At 42.2% G+C, this 18,438-nt stretch overlaps 2 protein-coding genes across 4 annotated transcripts; both read right to left on the bottom strand.

Annotated features, from left to right (window-relative positions):
* Positions 1 to 485: 485 nt before the first annotated feature.
* LOC119661639 lies at positions 486 to 1,750 on the bottom strand. 2 transcript variants are annotated; one of them, XM_038071066.1, is made up of 5 exons: positions 1,421 to 1,750; positions 1,215 to 1,359; positions 975 to 1,100; positions 762 to 914; positions 486 to 661 (listed from the first exon to the last, which is right to left on the bottom strand). In XM_038071066.1, exons 1-5 carry the CDS (start codon positions 1,606 to 1,608, stop codon positions 515 to 517), a joined length of 759 nt encoding a protein of 252 aa, XP_037926994.1. In that variant the 5' UTR covers positions 1,609 to 1,750; the 3' UTR covers positions 486 to 514. The 2 variants fall into 2 exon arrangements, with proteins under 2 accessions (XP_037926994.1, XP_037926995.1); XM_038071067.1 differs by having other exon boundaries at positions 762 to 911; positions 1,421 to 1,748.
* A 4,583-nt stretch (positions 1,751 to 6,333) lies between these two features.
* LOC119661634 lies at positions 6,334 to 12,750 on the bottom strand. 2 transcript variants are annotated; one of them, XM_038071056.1, is made up of 6 exons: positions 12,476 to 12,750; positions 12,257 to 12,401; positions 12,074 to 12,199; positions 11,847 to 11,996; positions 11,048 to 11,251; positions 6,335 to 6,600 (listed from the first exon to the last, which is right to left on the bottom strand). In XM_038071056.1, the coding sequence occupies exons 1-5, from the start codon at positions 12,580 to 12,582 to the stop codon at positions 11,060 to 11,062; spliced, it is 720 nt and encodes a 239-aa protein (XP_037926984.1). In that variant the 5' UTR covers positions 12,583 to 12,750; the 3' UTR covers positions 6,335 to 6,600; positions 11,048 to 11,059. The 2 variants fall into 2 exon arrangements, with proteins under 2 accessions (XP_037926985.1, XP_037926984.1); XM_038071057.1 differs by lacking the exon at positions 12,257 to 12,401 and having other exon boundaries at positions 6,334 to 6,600.
* Between the last annotated feature and the right edge of the window lie 5,688 nt (positions 12,751 to 18,438).

The raw sequence follows: 18,438 nt of genomic DNA on the forward strand, positions 1-18,438 counted from the left end.
GTAGCCATAATGGAAGTGTCAATTAGCTTCCGCATGTTTTACTTGCTGACAGCCTTTACACTTTAAAATTTGGGTATTGAGTAAGGAGTTGAAAATAGCCTCGTACTACTTGCTGTAGAAGGCCACTAAAACCAGCAGAGATTTCAGGATTATTATACTGCGAATGTCAATTCATCTTTTCGTTATCGAAACTTAGATCACGTCTGCCGTAACGCCCCTCAACTGTGTAAAAGGCCACGTATTAGTTTCTCGAATATGGATAGGTTGCTTGATAGCCTGTGGTAGCCAGTAGTTGCTTTCTTCAATTTGAGAGAAAGCCTCAGCGCCGCAGGTTGGAAATTCTGTGGTTAGGAGAGGTTAAATGTTCACCATCGTGAATTCATTTCCCCGTCTTGTAACACTGTGATAAAACCCTCTTGCAAAGCTGAAAATTATAAATTTGTACGAAATGATTGGATGTTTAATATTCATTTGAAAAATCTGAAAAGGTTTTAAAATTTATTCTATGTTACTATTAAATTTTAATTGCTGTAAACAAATTTTCGCAAAGTAAAAAAATCGTAATAAAATTTGTATAGAGAGACATCGCAACAATGAATTTATCACATTCCTCCAATGGTTTAGTTTTATCATTTAGTCCCTGTACCGCATGGAAAAAGTACTGAAAAAATAGCGATTTAATTAAGCTCCATTTGTAGACAAGAAAAGTAAAGTAAAACTTAGGTGACACCGTCAACAAGCCTTTAAGGACGAATACTTACAATGTACATTACAAGCAGGGCCAGTATCGAATATATTGCATTGACCGTGTAACAAGTGACAAAGAGTTCCACCGCATAAATTATTATACCAACTATGAATATTAAGACCCCTATTCCGAACACGGCAACGTTAATTTTATCTAAATTAAGCTGCGAGTAAAAAGAATGCCCAGGATATATTTTTGGAATCTATAAAAATCCACCGATAAATACCGTGCAATATATCCCTAGGGCTGCCAATGACACACATGCGATAACTGCAGCACCAAACGAAGTCAAAACCACGATACCTTGATAGTAACTGCTGATGAAGGCTATAATCGCAGTCAATGATTCAATCTGGAAATTAGTGTTACATTGATTTTAGATACATATTAACATATATTGAATTATTGCGAAATTTGCAAAAGCGACTGATGTCCTTTGTTTGAAAGCTCTAAAAATGATCCTCACCATTACGAATGCAGAAACAATTGTGTAGGGGTTCCGATTCTGCATATTTGGCAAGAACGTGAAAATTAGAGTGGCCGAAGCGTACAAGACTAAAGCGAAATAAACCATGGAGGAGTTGTCCTTTAGATACATCCGGGAGTCCTCGCTGAAAGAAACAGGATATTGAACCAAAAAGGATTGTAATTTCTTGAAATGTATCCACTCACACCAACATCAAAGGAATAGCTTGAATTATCGTCGGAAGAAGGAAAATTAATTTTGTGATAAAAACCTGCTTGATTGTGTTATGATCAGTTTGGGTTTCGATTGGTATAGCCAGTTCCGACGAGTAAACCGCCTTACTTTTACTGAAAGCCGGAGCCTCGAACTTTGCATTGGTACCGAAAGTGTCCATAATATCAATAATGAAGTGTTGATTCTATGTTTGATGTTTTTCCAAATTTCCTAAATGAATGAATTGTCTGATTAGGAGTAAGTTACCCACCACTAAAAAATTTTGACAATGTGTTTTTAAAGAAAATGTATATAATTGCGGGTGACATTGTGCGTGGCCATCTAGGATCTGGGTTTTATAAAAAAAAGATGGGTTGATTGCTGTTCTTCAATATACATTTGGTAATTCGCACATTAATAATAATAATCGTTGGCGCAACAATCCAATTGGATCAGGGCCTTGAAGTGTGTTAGAGCACTTCATTCAAGACCTTAATGGTACACTACAGTAGGAGGCAATGTGGTCAGCATTGCGCTCGCCCGAGATTATAACCCTGATTTGACTCAGGTACTCATTCACAGCTGAGTCGACTGGTATCCGACGTCAAATCACGATTCAAATTCCACTGCCACCAGTGAGATTTGAATTGCGTCCTTCCGTACGATAGCCTTGTGATCTAACCACATTGCCGGATTTAGGGCGAATTATGTGACGAGACTCCTAGCTCCAATAATATATGGTATGATTTGAAACGGTTAACTAACTATCTTGGAGGAAATCTAATAGCAGCTAGTATTCCTCAATGTGTTTTCGGGCTTTTTCCAGTATCCACTTGTTTTTCAAAAAATATTTAATACACCGGAGTACATCCTTCTGGAAGCCTGGGGTTGATATATGGCTCTCCAGCAGCCAAGCCTGTCGCTTACCAAAACCGTTAATGGGTCGTGGTAACTACACTCTAAACGAGGTGATCCCAATATTAACAAAACGCTAGGGATCTTGACCGGGGAGTTGGAAACAGTTCCTTCAATCCAGGGTGTTATGCGAACCGTGCCCATTGGATAGTAAGCCTCACTGGTACCTGAGCGTGACCTTACCATACTACCATACGGACCGGCAGAGGGATCGGACGGTAAGGGGTTCCCTGAACTAACAACAACTTCCTTCCTCCCCTCCCCTCCCGTTGGTGAAAGGAATTCCCTGACTTGAAGGCTCCCAAAGCCGGGAGAGCGGGAGGGCTAGTCCGAAGTAATGTGCCAAACGGTTCCAGGCTAGTTCTCTGATGACAGAGAGGTGTTTAGTTGGTAGTCCGCCAGCGTGCTGTTGCGGGAGTCCAACACTCTGTGCGTAAACGCATTCACCTACCCTACTCCCAAAAAAAAAAAAACCATACTACGGAGGGCTTTAGCATGGTAGACCTCCTAACCCCCATACTCGTGGGATTCAAATAAATACACCTGTTAGAATGAAAAATATTGAAAACAACAACAAAACAACACGCAAACTGGTCCATCAGGAGGAAGAAAATTTCCGCAAACTAAGAATCAGAAAGCAGAAGTTGGGGAGTTCAAGCAGTGGAGCCAAAGTTGCATACTGCAAAAACCGCAATCAACAAAGGGGCCTGTTCAAAAAGCAGGGGCGAGCAAAGAAACGTCTGAGGTCACCATATCAGGAGGCAGGCCTTAGTGGCACAGGTGTTAAATGGTACCTGCGCTATCTGAATTAAGGCCTGAAACGAAATGAGGCCAATAAGAAGGTTCAGGACAGACCTACCCGTCAGCATCAGTGTCAAGAAAACGGGAAACAGCGGAAATTCGCCTGCAAGAGTGAAATGCTCCCAAGAAACCTAAACCCGAGCCAAACAAAAGTTAAATCTCCGGGCGATCAGGGGTGAAAGCGAAAGACAGAACACCCGCCGTTACTTATGCTCACGCGATAAAGAGAATTTGACTGATCATCCTGCCGAAAGTATACTCACTCGTGAGAAGCAGGAATTAGTTGAGAACCTCATCGTTATGAAGATGTGTGAGGGATGGAATAAGGAGCTCGTGTTCACTGGCATACGCTTTCGATCAGGTCTTATACTGGTAGACACGGCGTACTGGCTTAGGATTATAGTCTCCAGATAAGGGATGATATACCAGGCACACATGGTGATGGTTTACCTTTCAAAGCCATAGCGATTGAGATAGGGAAACTTCTACGCCTCCTCATCTCTAAAAAGATGGATTTTGACGCACGATTGTGGAGAGTTTTTAGAAGGAAGTAGGAGGGCAAAGGCTACCTTCTCACGATTGGGGTAGACGACCGAGTTCCATGAATAACATTGGAATAGTGCTGGCTCAAGGGTCCTGGGTGCACCTGTGGCAGTTTTGCGGTTTGAAAAAGAGGAACTATGGATGCAAAAGAAACGGGGGGGGGGGGGGGCTGTGCATCAATCTAGCCAAAGCCACCATAGTATCATTCACTAGAAAACGTAAGCTTGATTACCTGAAACCCATTAGGTTACATGGGATGAGCTAGAATATTTGAGAATTATACTAGACCAAAAATTACTCTGGAAGACGCATGTTGGAGATATATATCGGAAAGCTGAGAGGGCTCTGATTACTTGTAGGTGCATAGCAAGAAATGAGGACGTAGCCCGTAGATGCTACTCTGAATATACAGTACAATAGTAAGGCCAATGATTACCTATGGGCCGGTAATCTGGGCAGGAACTTCAAAAACGGGCTTGCATGAGTATCAGTGAGGCAATAAGGCATCCTTAGAGGTCCTTCTGGGATCGAATTCTCTCCAGGCAAAAAGGGCGGTCTTCAGAATAGCCAGCAGTATTAGCGAGGCGGAAGCTACCTAAATCGGAGGAAGATTGATATTCTTTCTAGCCGGTATTCCGAATTACTGATACCAATAAAAAACTTGACAACGAGCTTCCATTTCGATATAAAGTTTTAAACAAGTTGGATTAATAGAGCAAACTGGGATATTGTGGTGGTTACCTGTTTTAAACCAGCAACTGATTACCTGGTACGTGTGTGTGTTTGAGGTGGAGGAGAGGCAAAGTCTCTGCGTACTTAGTTTCCAGATTTCCCAGTCGAATATCGTGGAGTCGTTTATGCATCGCCAGATTTCCGTTAATGGATGTGATGCTACCCGCTTCAGTTGGAGTACATCAGCAACAAAGATCTTATGTCTAATGCGTCCATAGGTGGGACACTCACACTGATCCATGGATACTGCCTCCTCATTATAGGATGGATACATATCATCTTGAAGAATGCCCACAACACTCTTGTAAATCTTCTTACTTTTCGACAGGATAAACTTTGCAGTATGCTTGTTTGGTTATCTTAGGATTATTTACCTGCCTGCCACCTGCCATTATGGTAAGCTTGTTCCGAGTTTTAGATAGCAATATTAGCTAATGTTACTGACACTCCAATGGTTCTGGTCCGAGCATGGGGGAAGTTGCACCTTCTCTTGTTAGAGCATATCGACATTTTATCTCTCTCTACACCAAAATGACCTGGTACCTAATCGGTTTCAATATTGCTGAACAATTTTCAACAAATTCAGAGCTGATAAACACCCTCAACGCAGTTTGACTATCGCTACAGATCGCGATGCCTTTCCAACGCCCATCAATCCAGTTGCCCAAGTTGCCGCCCTTAGGATCGCATATACTACAGCCTGAAAAACCGTTGCATATTGTCTCAGAAAAGATGCCCACTTCTCGTTTCTATTCAAGAGGTAATCTCCTACTCAAAGACCATATTATGTTTTGAACAATCGGTGTAGACAACGTCAGTATCTGCTGTCACGCAGTCTTCCCGTTGGTTCGCCTAGTCTGAAGATAACTTCATATCTTCTTCCAAACACATGTATGGGGATCCGAGAATCTTCTCTTGGCCACATTCGATAGAAAAATCCGCCGAAGAATTTTTATCCCCCCCCCCCCCCTCTACATGAGGATGGACGATTCCATAGCCCACATAACGATAAAATCTATGAGCGATACCATCACCGCCAGCACAGTAGATATACTATAGGCAGTACCCTTACAAAAATGACCCCACTTGCAAATGTGCTTGCAGAAGCTTATCTGTACACATCAGAGACGCTAAACAAGGAAAAGGCATAATCTTCGTCAAATCGTATTGGTAAGAGAGAGATCGGTGAGCTTTTGCTATTCTGGTACTACGGCGTGCTCACGCATATAGCAAAAAGCTGTTTCACGTATTCACTTATACATAAGCCAAAACTTGCCAATCTCACCAATACGTTGGCAAGTCCGGGCGGTATGTCAAACACAGCTGATCGGGTTTTCGGTACATCTCGCTCATGCTCAAGGGCAAAACAATTTGAAATCATGTGTACTCGCACTGATTTCCCCCCTTGAGGGGCAAGGGGGAGTGAGGTAGCTGTCTAGTATCTAACTGTGACCGCCAGGTTGTGGATAAAATCCGCCTCAATTGGTTGCGGTGGGTGAGTCACTTAATCCATATGGATGATCCCACCCGGAAAGTAAGGGCAACATCTGCGGTGGAAAAAGAAGACGAGGCAGATCTTGCCTGAGATGGAACGATGACGTATGCGCGGACGCCAGGCAGCTTTCAGGGGCTTCGAATTGGTGGATCTCGACGCAAAACCGAGATGTCAGGAGTTCCTTATTAGGGCAGGCCTAGACCGGATACCGATTGTTTGGCCATTGCTGATGACGATTTTTTCAGTTTTCTCAAAGGTAAATAGAGAATGGACTTAGTATTGGCTTCTTTTGAGGCCGAATACACTTGGAGGGTAAAACTTCAGATGGGCTCACACTTGTGATAGGAATAATTGATTCTGGGAGTGTTTGATTCACAAAAATAAAATATAATTTTAGCAAAAAGAGCATTATAATTTATTTTTAAATTTAATAATACAGTTCAGTTTTGTCAAGTTTATACAAACAGTGAAGCGAGCGAGGCGCTGGTCACCATTAGCCCTTATTTGAAGTGCCTGCTTTCTTGGTAGTCTTCGATACACGCTTGTGACCCTAAAATCCTCCATCAACAATGTGAAGTTATTATTGAACAGTGAATTGCGGTTACATTTTTTTCTTCGATGACGGCATGCATATTAGGAGGTTTTATTTAGCACCAGGACGAGGTGGTGTTTCAGTTTCAATGTGACCTACAATTTTTTTTAAATTTGTAGGATAAGTGAGCAAGCACACGTCAGCCGAATAGAGAAATCTATTTCGAGGACTAAAAAAACCTAAGAGTGAGTAATGAAAACAAAAAGACAAATTTTATCTTTTATTGCCGAATAGTGAGTTTTTATTCCTCATATACCGGTATTTCGACGACCAGTTGTCTTCTTCCTCAGTGAGTTTTTGTCTGAACTACTTATGGTCCAGTTTGTCCTCAAATACCTAGATCCACACCTTAATTGTAAGTTAATTTTTTACCTAATTAATACAAAAAGCCAACTGTTGAGGTTCCCTAAATTACTGTTAAATCTTTTTCCTCCCTTACCTCGTGGACGCTGAAACTCTCTAATCCGTCAAATTTGCGGAAGTCATTAACCTCCTTAATTACGCTCAGATTATCCTCCCTAATTGTGTGTTTCTCCTCGATGATGAGTCTGGCTACCAATAATTTGAGGGCATATGTTGGCCTGTTTTTTGCTTTCGCCAGATTTGCCTCTCTTATATGTTCGTTGAACCTCGTTGTTATTAATCTTCTAGTTTGCCCTATATATGATTTTTCACAATCGGTGCACGTTATCTGGTAGATTCCACTTTTCTCGCTATCTTCCTTTGGGTCCTTGACGATTCCTAATCATGTCTTCAGTTGATGTGATCTGCTGGTAGATATCACCTGGTGATATCACAGTTTCTTAGGATGTTTTTCACCTGGTGGATAATTTGAGGCTGGATGATAAGAACTCGAGGGTTTTTAGATGGTCCCGCTTATGTAAAAAGTGTCGTCAGGTTATTCCTTTGCATTTTCATCATTTTTGTACTGATTATTCCTTCAATGGTCTTCCTGTTGGACCCGCTCTTTTCCGCAGTTTCAATGATGTGGCGTTTCTCATTGTTTAAACGTTCCTCTGATAAAGGAAGGGTACGGTACGGTATGGTACCATTTTGTTGAGAGAAGGAGTATAGTGATGTTGCAGGGATGGTTCTCTGCGTGGAAGTTGGTTTTCGGTAAATGTCGAATGTCGAATGTCCTCTGTTGTTGATGATGAGTAGGTCCAAGAAGGGTAGTTGGTGGTTGTATTCGATTTCCATGGTGAATGTAATACTCTTGTGGCCCGTATTCAATGTGCTGAGTATGGTTTCAAGCAGGCTTCGTTTCCCAATTTCGAAAATGTCGTCAACATATCTGGCCCAGAATCTTGGTGAAATACCAAGTTATTCTATACGTTCCTCTATTCACTCCATAAAAATGTCGCTGATAAATAGGGTTAACGGATTACGGTTTTGTAATATCGATTTCTGAACATGAAGTTGCTTTCACTCATACTTTCCTTGATGAGTCGTCGATATTAATTAGTTTTTCTTTTTTCTTAATTCGTGTAAATTTCCGTTTTCCAGCTTTTCCATGACCGCTGTGTCAGAGAGTTAGAGAGTTTCATCAAGCACGAGATAAGGCAGGAAAAAAGAATTAACAGTGATTTAGGAAACCTCAACAGTTGGCTTTTTGGATTAATTAGGTTAATTAATTAATTAGGTTAAGAATTAACTTACAATTAAGGTGTGGATCAGAGAAGCAACCAGGCTGTACAAGGCTGTAGCCAAAGACGGGGGAATATCCTCTGTCTGCTTCAAAAAGGAAGATGGGACATTCACCGAGAATGAGGAGGACAGGGTACACCTGCTTCTCAGAACTCATTTCCCGGGATCCTATCCCTTGGTGGCAGGCGACAACAATCTGCCTGACACCCCAACAACAAATAAAAGGGGAAGGAAGGAGAGCTGGAAACTAGCAAAAGAGGTATGCTCAGAAGCTAGGCTAAGATGGGCAGTGGGAACATTTAAACCAATGAAATCTCTCGGAGGAGACGGCATTTTCCCAGCACTTATCCAGAGAGGCCTAGGAAGTATCTTAGAGTCTCTTCTGAGGGTGGTAAGGGAGAGCATAGCACTGGGTTACATACCAAGGGTATGGAGACGGGCAAAAGTGGTCTTCATTCCGAAAGTGGGTAAAAAGGATCCTTTTCACCCTAAATCTTTCAGACCAATTTGCCTAACATCGTTCGTACTCAAAATGGTGGAGAAGGTCATAGACAACTATATTAGAACTAACGTTCTAAAGCGTAATCCCCTACATCACTGTCAACACGCTTACCGGGCAGGACGGTCAACTGAAACTGCTCTGTATCAGCTGGCAGAGGTACTACGGGACGCCATAGAAACAAGAGAAATTGCACTGTGCGCGTTTTTCGATATCGAAAGAGCATTCGACAACAGATCGCACACAGAGGTACAGGATGCCCTGAGCCGCAAAGGAGTGAGAAACACCCTGGCACTCTGGATGGGCAAAATGCTAGAAAGCAGGCAAATAGAGGTACAAACAGGTACAAATTCTATTATCATGAACACCACTCAAGGCTGTCCACAGGGTGGAGTAGTATCGCCGTTGATGTGGAGTATGGTAGTGGATGAACTCCTGGACGTGTTAACAAATACTGGAATATCAGTCCAGGGCTACGCGGACGACATTGTTTTAATCTGTAGGGGCAAATATAAAGATACCCTATGTGATAGAATCCAAACTGGATTAAGGGTTACTAGTGCTTGGTGCAGGAAGGTGGGACTGCGGATCAACCAAACCAAAAGCACCAGAGTACCATTCACTAGGAGGCGTAAGCTGGATCACCTGAAAGCCATTACATTACATGATATGGAGGTGAAACGAGAAACAGAGGTCAAATATTTGGGAATCACGCTAGACCGAAAATTACACTGCAAGACACATGTCGGAAACACTTGTCGGAAAGCCGCGAGGGCTCTGATGACTTGCAGATCCATAGCAGGTAAAAAATGGGGTTGCAGCCCGAAGATACTACTTTGGATATATACTGCAATAGTAAGGCCAATGATTACCTATGGAGCGGTAATCTGGGCAGACAGAACCGAACTCAGCACACAAGCCAGGGAATTACATAAGCTCCAAAGGCTGGCTTGCATGTGTATCAGTGGGGCAATGAGCACATGCCCAACGTCATCCCTGGAGGTCCTTCTGGGATTAACCCTTCTCCATCTGCACATACAGATGCAGGCAAGGAGATCAATATTCAGGATGGCCGGTAGTATGAGTGCGGCGGGGAGCTAAATCGAAGGAAGATTGATATCCTTTCTAGGCGGTATCCCGAATTACTGATACCAAGGGAAAACATGACAACGAAGTTTCACTTCGATAAGAAGAGTAACAAGGCAAACTGGGAGAGTGTGGCTGCGACATACGGCTTAAACCTTACTTGGTACACTGACGGATCCCTCACTGCAGAGGGAGCGGTCCAAAGAAAATGTACTTCGAGCCAATGGGCAGGTACACTAGCATATTCCAGGCGGAAATATAGGCCGTAGACAAATGTGCCTCCTTTAATCTGCAAAGGAACTACAGGGGGCAGAACATAGCTATTCTCACCGATAGCCAAGCAGCGATCAAAGCACTTAGGTCGAACCTGATGAACTCTAAACTGGTATGGGAATGCCTTGAGAGACTGAATACACCCGGCTCGTCCAACAAGGTCTGGATACTTTAAGTTCGAACTAGCCAAGAAGGGAGCAGGGATGCCTTTACACGGGCCAGAACCCTTCTGTGGAATTGGAAATGGTTTCATGGCTATGAATCTAAGAAATGAAGAGAAACGGTTACGGTATATTGGGCGGGCCTACCAGGGATGAAGCAGTCCAGGGTGCTTATTCGGGGATACGAACCCATGTGTACAAAGGATTGCTTAAACCTCACCAAAAAGAACCTCCGAATCATAGTGGGAATTCTCACTGTCATTGTCGGCTGAACTATCACCTAGGGAAGCTAGGGGTATCTACGGACACTGCCTGCAGGTTTTGTGAGGAGGAGGACGAAACCTCTATACACGTCCTAGGACAGTGTCCGGCACTTGTGCAAAGTAAGTCGAGACATCTGGGAGAACACTTAATACCAGATGCAAAGCTGAAACATCTGAAAGTGGGGAAGATACTAAAGTTCCTAACGGTTACAGGTCTGCTTGAGATACTATGATCAACAGGTACACTATAACCAGTAAAAGGGGCACAATAGTTCTTGAAGGACGCGGTGCGACTTTCCCTTAACAGAATAATAATAAGGTGTGGATTTAGGTATTTGAGGACAAGTTGGACCATAAGCAGTTCAGACAAAAACTCACTGAGAAAGAAGACAACTGGTCGTCGAAATACCGGTATATGAGGAATAAAGAACTCACTATTCGGCATTAAAAGATAAAATTTGTCTTTTTTTTCATTATAAAATAATTAATAGTAATTGAGTTGTCAAATTAGAAAGTTGAAGCAATTTCTTGTGTAAAATAAATTGCTTCACTTCACGATTATGTTTTCATTCTAATTGCAAAAATTTTTGCCAGGAATATATCCTTGAAATACCTTATCGCTTGATTAGATCCAGTATCCAGCTATGGAATTGTGCCCCGGAGGCCTAGGTATTTTTGCCAAACTTAATACGTTCATGAAGAGAAACGTAAATGCCATAAGATCTGCATATAAAATGGTTGTGGCGAATATATATTCATTGCTTGTTATCTCATTATATGATCTGTATATTATGTTTTGGCATTGATAGAAGAAATACTGTAAAATCAAAAGAGTTGATCAAAGTATCTGTATTATTTAGGTTTTGCAAGTCTAATTCAGAATTTTCAAAATCGAATTCCGAATTTTCCAAACAATTTCAGATTTTTCCAAACTAATTTTAGAATTTTCCATTTCAAATTCGGAATTTTCTATTCCAAAATCAGAATTTTTCATTTCAAATTCAGAATTTTCCATTCCAAAATCAAAATATTTCAAATTCAGAAACTTTGGTGGGACCTCTCTCATTATTGAGGCTCGACGTGAAAAGGCGAAATTAATTGCGGTCCTAAGTACACGATTTTACATCTAGAAGTCATGAAAAACGGCAGAGATTGAGAAGATTACATTTTTTCCCAGATCATTAAATCAAAAAATGATAGAAAATTGATGGGAAACTAAGATTTCTCTCACAGCATAAGCTGTACCCTTATCCAATGGTAAAATGTTGGTATGAAACCTTAAACAGTGAAAAATTTCTGAATTTGAAATGGAAAATTCTGAAATTGACTTGGAAAATTTGGAATTTGATTTGGAAAATTCTGAATTAGACTATATATGAATTATGATAAATACAAAACTTCAGTTCGCTTACAGCTGAAAATGTTAGGAGGCATACAGCAGCGGTGGATACCACGATTATTTTGAGAGAGACGAAGTATGATATAGCAACTGCAACCCCCAAGTAGATGCCTGTTGCGAAAGTTAAAATAGTTAAAGAGACTTTCAGGCATCTCCAATTTGCCTAAATAAAATGAAAGCAAAAAATGATGTAGAATTGAAAAAGAGAATTATATTTGTCCGATACTTGCGTAAAATTACCTCAAAACAGCTTGAGATTGAGGATATGGATCCATATATGAATATTGCAACGGCCACTGCTATTAGAAAGAAAAACTCTCCATAATACGCCGTCAGTATTTGCAGGACTACACTCAAAGATCCTACCTGCAACAAACCATATCAACTCTGGTAGCTGAAGCAATGAGAACTGAAAAATCTTACAACAAACACCAATATAATTATATTGTAAGGTTTTGTATGTTGAATTTCGGGAAAAAATGACACGAGGACCATAATCATAACATATATAATTATGGGGATGAATATTAGCAGCACATTATCATGAAACAATTTACAGAGTTGAGGCCTGGTTTAAAAATCATGGAAACATTCATATGAAAAAATGGAATCGAAAATATAATTAAATATAATCATACTTACATGAGCATAACCGGGAGTAACTGCAGACTCGTTAACAAGAGTAAAGCTAAGGCCATCAGGGAAGCTTTTGCAATGAACTTCCTCCGATTCCCAAACGGCTCTTCCATTTTGAAATAGGAACATTGGAAAACCTAAAATTAAGAGAAATAAAATGAGATTATCGGAAACATGTTTGTCGTACGATAATTTTTGAGAAATATTGCGTAAGAATCTTAGTACAAAATTGTATGCCAAATTGGTATATTCTCTTAGTGTCAAGATGACACCTATCACATGTTGAGTAGAGAATATACTGCATCTATATGCATATTGAAAATAATATCTCATTTACAGTAGATACAGGGCTACTGGCGATAACTATTGGTAATTAAGAAGAAAGGATTTTTTTTAAATGAGTATAATAGGTATAGGGAGTATAGGAATTGGGGAAACCAGAAGCTAAGCGCTTTAAGTATGAAAGGTTTAATCTCTCCTTATGCCAGGAACAATAAGTGCATGACAGTTACATGTGTATATAGCTAAAAATTCAATTGCCCGCTATTCTGAAGGATTTGTGTGAAACAAAACCTTGTTAGAATCGATTCAACATCTGCCTGCCCATTTGTCTCTCTGTCTGGCTGTGTATCTGATTGTCTGTCACACCCGATTTATTCACAAACGACTGGACCGATTGGCACGAAATTTGGAGAAAACGTGTGATCTATGAATTCCTTTATATATAGCAAGTGGAGCCATTTTGTGTTTAGTCTAAGGGGGGATCCCCACACATGTTAAAGACGGATGCAACATTTTATTGCACAGAATATGGCCTCGTGGGGTATCAAATAAAGTGGCTCAATTAGCACTTTTCGCAACTGGTCCCATATTTGATAACAGGTGAAATGTAGGGAAGTAAGGGCTCAAAACATGACCCTCAAAAAGTGTAACAGGTCTCGTTCTCAGAACCTATCCAATAGATAAATTTGAAAAAAATCACAGTAGTGTATCTAAACGAAATCTAGGCCTCAAAATACATTCCGTTCTGATATCTGCACAAATAAAGTTATTAATGGTATATTAGCATATTTTAGAAATTAGGTTCCTTACTTTTAATTTTGAAGAAAGGATGGCAGTGGTATAAGGGATAACATAAGGCATAACTCTGGGAAGTTTGAAGGAAATCCTACTATTATTGACAAAGTTATAAAAGGTAAAACTTTTCTATTTTATGTGAATTTCGTACTGTATATGCACATATTCATGCTTTTGTGCACGAAGTTAATGGGAAATATGTGTACAATCAATTTATATACGTAAAACAAAACCTTATTAAAATCGGTTTACTGTCTGTCTGTCTTTTTTTAAGGAGTGAATATTTTCAGAAGACTTTGGCCTGGGCACGCCAAAGTGTGGGATTTTTACCCACTAGAACCACATAAACCTTCGACAAGGGAGAGATGGACCTGGTGTTATTAATGTTCATCATCTCTGTTTCCAGGATGTCAATTGACATCATTCCGAAGATGACGAATGCTGCATCGTCTGAGACGGTCCTGAAGGCAGAACACACCCTTGTATGCCGCGGTTCTCCTACATTCGGCACCATCCTTGCCAGAGCCATACTCGTGATGGATGCTTTTCCCCAAGTACGCACTGTGTGCTGCTTAAATTTGAGTTTTCCGTCTATCATCACCCCCAAGTATTTGATGGCCGGCTTGAAAATGATGATACGATTCCCGATTTCTTTTTCGGCGCTTAGTGATGAGGACCGCTTCGGTTTTTTCCTCCGCGAGTGCCAGTCCAGCACTCTGTAACCAAGCCTTAGCAACACTGATTGCTTCGCTTGAGTAGAACTCAGCATCCTCGAGATGCTTTGCGACCACAATCAGTGCTATATCGTTGGCGTAACCCACCACCGTAGCCTCCTCCGGAACTGGAAGGTTAAGTACATTATTATAAATTACAGGAATTATACAGTACAGAACCCTGTGGCACACTCGCGGAGACAATATACTCCTTGGATCCATCATCGGTATTATACCAGAGCGTCCGCTCTTGCAAGTAGCTATCGATAATAGCGGCGAAGATAGCATAGGACATGTGATCTGTGGAGATTATTGGCCCTCTGAATCGTCCTGTCACGATTTAATAGGCGCTATCCCACGGATTTATGTCCGCTTCCGAACAGAACTCCTTAAAACATTACCTCTTACTTCGCTGTCTGGCAAACTTGAGATTCTTACGGGCTTCCCTATAGGCATGCTCCTTTTGCCCTTGATCGATCCTACCTTTCGCCCTCTGAGCCGTTCGTCTGGCTCTGTGGCAAATCAATCGAAGGCTGGCAAGTTCACTATTCCATCAATAATTGGGTCTTCTAGTGGGGAATGACCATCTCCTAGGCATCGACTCGTCACATGTTTTAGAGATGCTTTGTGTGACATGGAGAGCTCTATCCGTCGAGGTGCCTGCCTTGCTAGACAGGTCTAACCACACCTCCATGAATGTTTCTGCAGACCATCCTGGTGTTATTTTGGATCTTGGCTTCCTTACGGCGTAAACAACACCAGTCGTATCTGTGTCCCATACACCACCGTCAAGATTTCTGTACGGTTCACTAATGATAGCAATCTCCATCGCGGATTCTTAAGTGATTTGCACAAGCAAATCTTGTGCGATCCTGCAATGATTGAGGTTTATTTGTATTAACCTCATTTTTTCACTGCAGTTAACCCCTTCCTAAATTCCCGCACTTCCGGTAATATGCTAGTTATCCCGTCCCTGCTTTCCTTGGCACAAAATGCGTTTCGGGTCTCTATTGCACTCCTTGGTAATATGCCCTTTCTCCTCACACCTTCGACATCGATCAGACCAATCGTTGATTCCCCAAAGCTTCCCCCTCTTTGTCTTGCACTATCTTAGTTGATCGAAGATCGATGACTTTGTGGTTTTGTTTCACTTGGTTCACCTTTGACATTGTTGGGCTGGGATGTCCGACTTTTTCTTAGGCTGTCTTGCTTCTTCCGGTGACATATTGTAAAGTACCCTGGTGGCTCTCACCATGTTCTTAATGGCTTGGTGCACGTTGTGCAGAGTCCTTCACCTTTTTCAATTGATAAGCTCTCACGAGTTTTCCCTTTTGCAGGCTTTGGTATTGGAGGAGATCGTAAAATTGATGAGCTTCTCCTGAATGGATCTATTTATCTATTGTGAACCGGCTTTGTACGGGCGAGAGTCAACGGCGTCCATATCTATAGCCACTATGCTCCTCCTAACGCAATACTATGAGGATATGCTAGACGGCTTGGTATTGGATGCTAGAGACCACAGCCAAAAATTAATGCCGCCGATTTCAGCGCGTGGGCTGTAAACTGGGGAAATCGGGTGACGAACACCAGGGCCCAAATCCTACCTGAAACCTTCACGGAACTGGACGTCGTACTAGGAAACGTTGGATGAGAGCCCCCCTTCCGAGGCAAGGAGGCTTTTCCAAAGGACTAGAGGGAAGCCAGAACATCAGCAGTTGGAGAAAGGATACCGCGATCTTCGAAGTAGCCTCGAGAAGGCTATACGGGAAAGTAAGATAAATTGCTACAAGCAGTTGTGCCTTGAAGCAAATACGAACCCGTGGGGCACTGTTTACAAGGTTGTAATGAAGAAGATTCGTGGACAAAAATCACCAATGTTCCGGGATTGGATGGAATTCCGAACAAAGCCCTGAAGTTGGTTGCTAAAATCAGGCCCGCATGGTTCATAAGTACATTTGAATCATGCATGGTTGAAGGAGTGTTTCACGCTCAGTGTAAGCGGCAGAGGTTGGTTCTTCTACCGAAACCCCAAAAACCACCTGGCGCACCATCTTCATATCACCCAATCTGTCTATTAGACGCTATAGGGAAAATGTTGGAGAAGGTGATATACAACAGGCTACATCCATTCATTGAGCTAGCTGGTGGTCTATCGAAGCGGCAGTATAGTATGGGTTTTGTAGAGCAAGGTCCACGCTTAATGTCATTGCAACGATCGTGGACCTGACCCGGGAGGCATAGCCCGCTGGTAAATGCTTCGCGGTTATAACGCTGGATGTCAAAAATGCCTTTAACTCGGCCAAGTGGGGTTGGATTAAGGGCACCCTGGCTAAACTTGGTATCCCTGGTTACTTAGCTTGGATAATCGAGAGTTACCTCTCGAAGAGATTTCTTTGGTACGAGACGTACGACAGACGAAGGAATATATTGTGGCAGCTGGTGTTCCCAAAGGTTCCGCACTGGCTGTGGAATATAATGTACGACGGAATGCTGTGCCTTCGCGCACCAAAGAACGCAATAATGATTGGTATTGCAGACCACCTGGCAGTGGTAGAAGTTGTGAAACACCACCAGGACGTGGAACTGTATCCAAGTGAAACCATTTATGCTTTCAAAGCATGGCTACAAATTGGGAAACAGGACCTGGTGGAAGGTAACGTAAACGCGGCCCTTATTACGATTCGCCGGGAGAACAACGCTGTCAAAATCTGGACTGGTGATCACTAGATCGTTTCAAAATAGACCATTAGATACTTGAGAGTAATGATCTATGCCAAGTTGAGCTTCAAGGGAAACCTGGACTATGTGCGTGAAAAAGCAGCAAAGGCTGGCTCATCTCTAGCAAAGATGATGTCTAATATTGGCGGGCCAAAATCTGGTCGCCAGCTGCTTATTGCAGGGTTGGTGAAATCAGTCCTGTTATACGCGGCTCCTACCTGGCCGTGCACACTGGATAACACAAAGAACCAGGGAAGAGTGAATTCAGTACACCGGCCAATCGTGATGAGGGTGTGCAATGGATATAGGACAGTATCAGGTGAGGCAGTGCGTGTCATCGCGGGGATGATTACTTTGGATCTGAGGCATATTAACTCTACCGGAAAAGAATGGTGAATCCGGCCGAAGTGACTGCCACAACGAAGGAGTTGTTCAGGAGTTGGCAGCAACGGTAGGATAATCCCAAAAAACGCCGCTGGACCCATACACTGATCCTGTGTATTGAGAGATGGGTCGAGCGCAAGTATGGAGAATTAAATTACCACCTAACGCTACTTGCATCGCTTCGGATTGGTTGAGTGTTCAGACCGTCCCGAATGCGGCGCTACACCCGAGGACCCGGAGCCTATTGTGTTCCACTGTCCGAGATCCACAAATTAAAGAGGGAGGTTAAACGATGCTCTCAACGTAATTATCGGACCGCATAATTCCGTAGAGAAGATGCTGAAGTCCGTAACAAACTGGAGTGCGATCAACGAAACAGTAACTGCGATACAGGTGAAGCTGAAGGAATTGGAACAAGTTCGGAAAGCGCGATGGACGCGTGACTTAGTTGTGCTGATGTTAACCAGAGCCCTCCTCGCGAAGTTATACTTCACGGTGGTCCCGCGGGGGGGTGGTTTTAGTGTGTGAGAATTCGACACACTGCTGCAACTTGGCACAGTAGCGTCTTTTTAAGATTTCCACCTCCACCCATAAAAGAAAGATGTTTCAGATATTATGATTTATAGCTACACTATAACCAGCAAAAGGGGCACAATAGATCTTTAAGGACGCGGTGTGACTTCCCCTTAACAAAATGATAATATGTATCGCGTCAATATAACGTGCGACATTTTTCAGTTGTTAGAGGCATAACAAACTGAGTGAGTACTTCTGAGCACTGGTTGCTTTTTGCCGGTGCAGTAGAAGGAAAAAGCGCATCTGAGGAGATTCATTTTCAACAGGATACTCCGAGCTTTCTTTACTAGCATGCTCCGCTAAAAATTATGACCGTACTATCAGACTAAGCATCTCCTTGTAAAAGTTTCATCTCATTGGGTTATAAATTAAATTAAAACCCACCACTTTGAAGTTGCCTAGAAAATGCTGGGTGCTCTTACGAAGAAACATCTTTTCGTATAAATTATAAGGTAACCTTTGGAAGGACCGTGCATTTAGGGCTTTTAGTATCTTTGTTTT

The sequence above is a fragment of the Hermetia illucens genome, chromosome 1 (genome assembly GCF_905115235.1).
Source record: "Hermetia illucens chromosome 1, iHerIll2.2.curated.20191125, whole genome shotgun sequence".
Classification (NCBI taxonomy): Eukaryota; Metazoa; Arthropoda; class Insecta; order Diptera; family Stratiomyidae; genus Hermetia; species Hermetia illucens.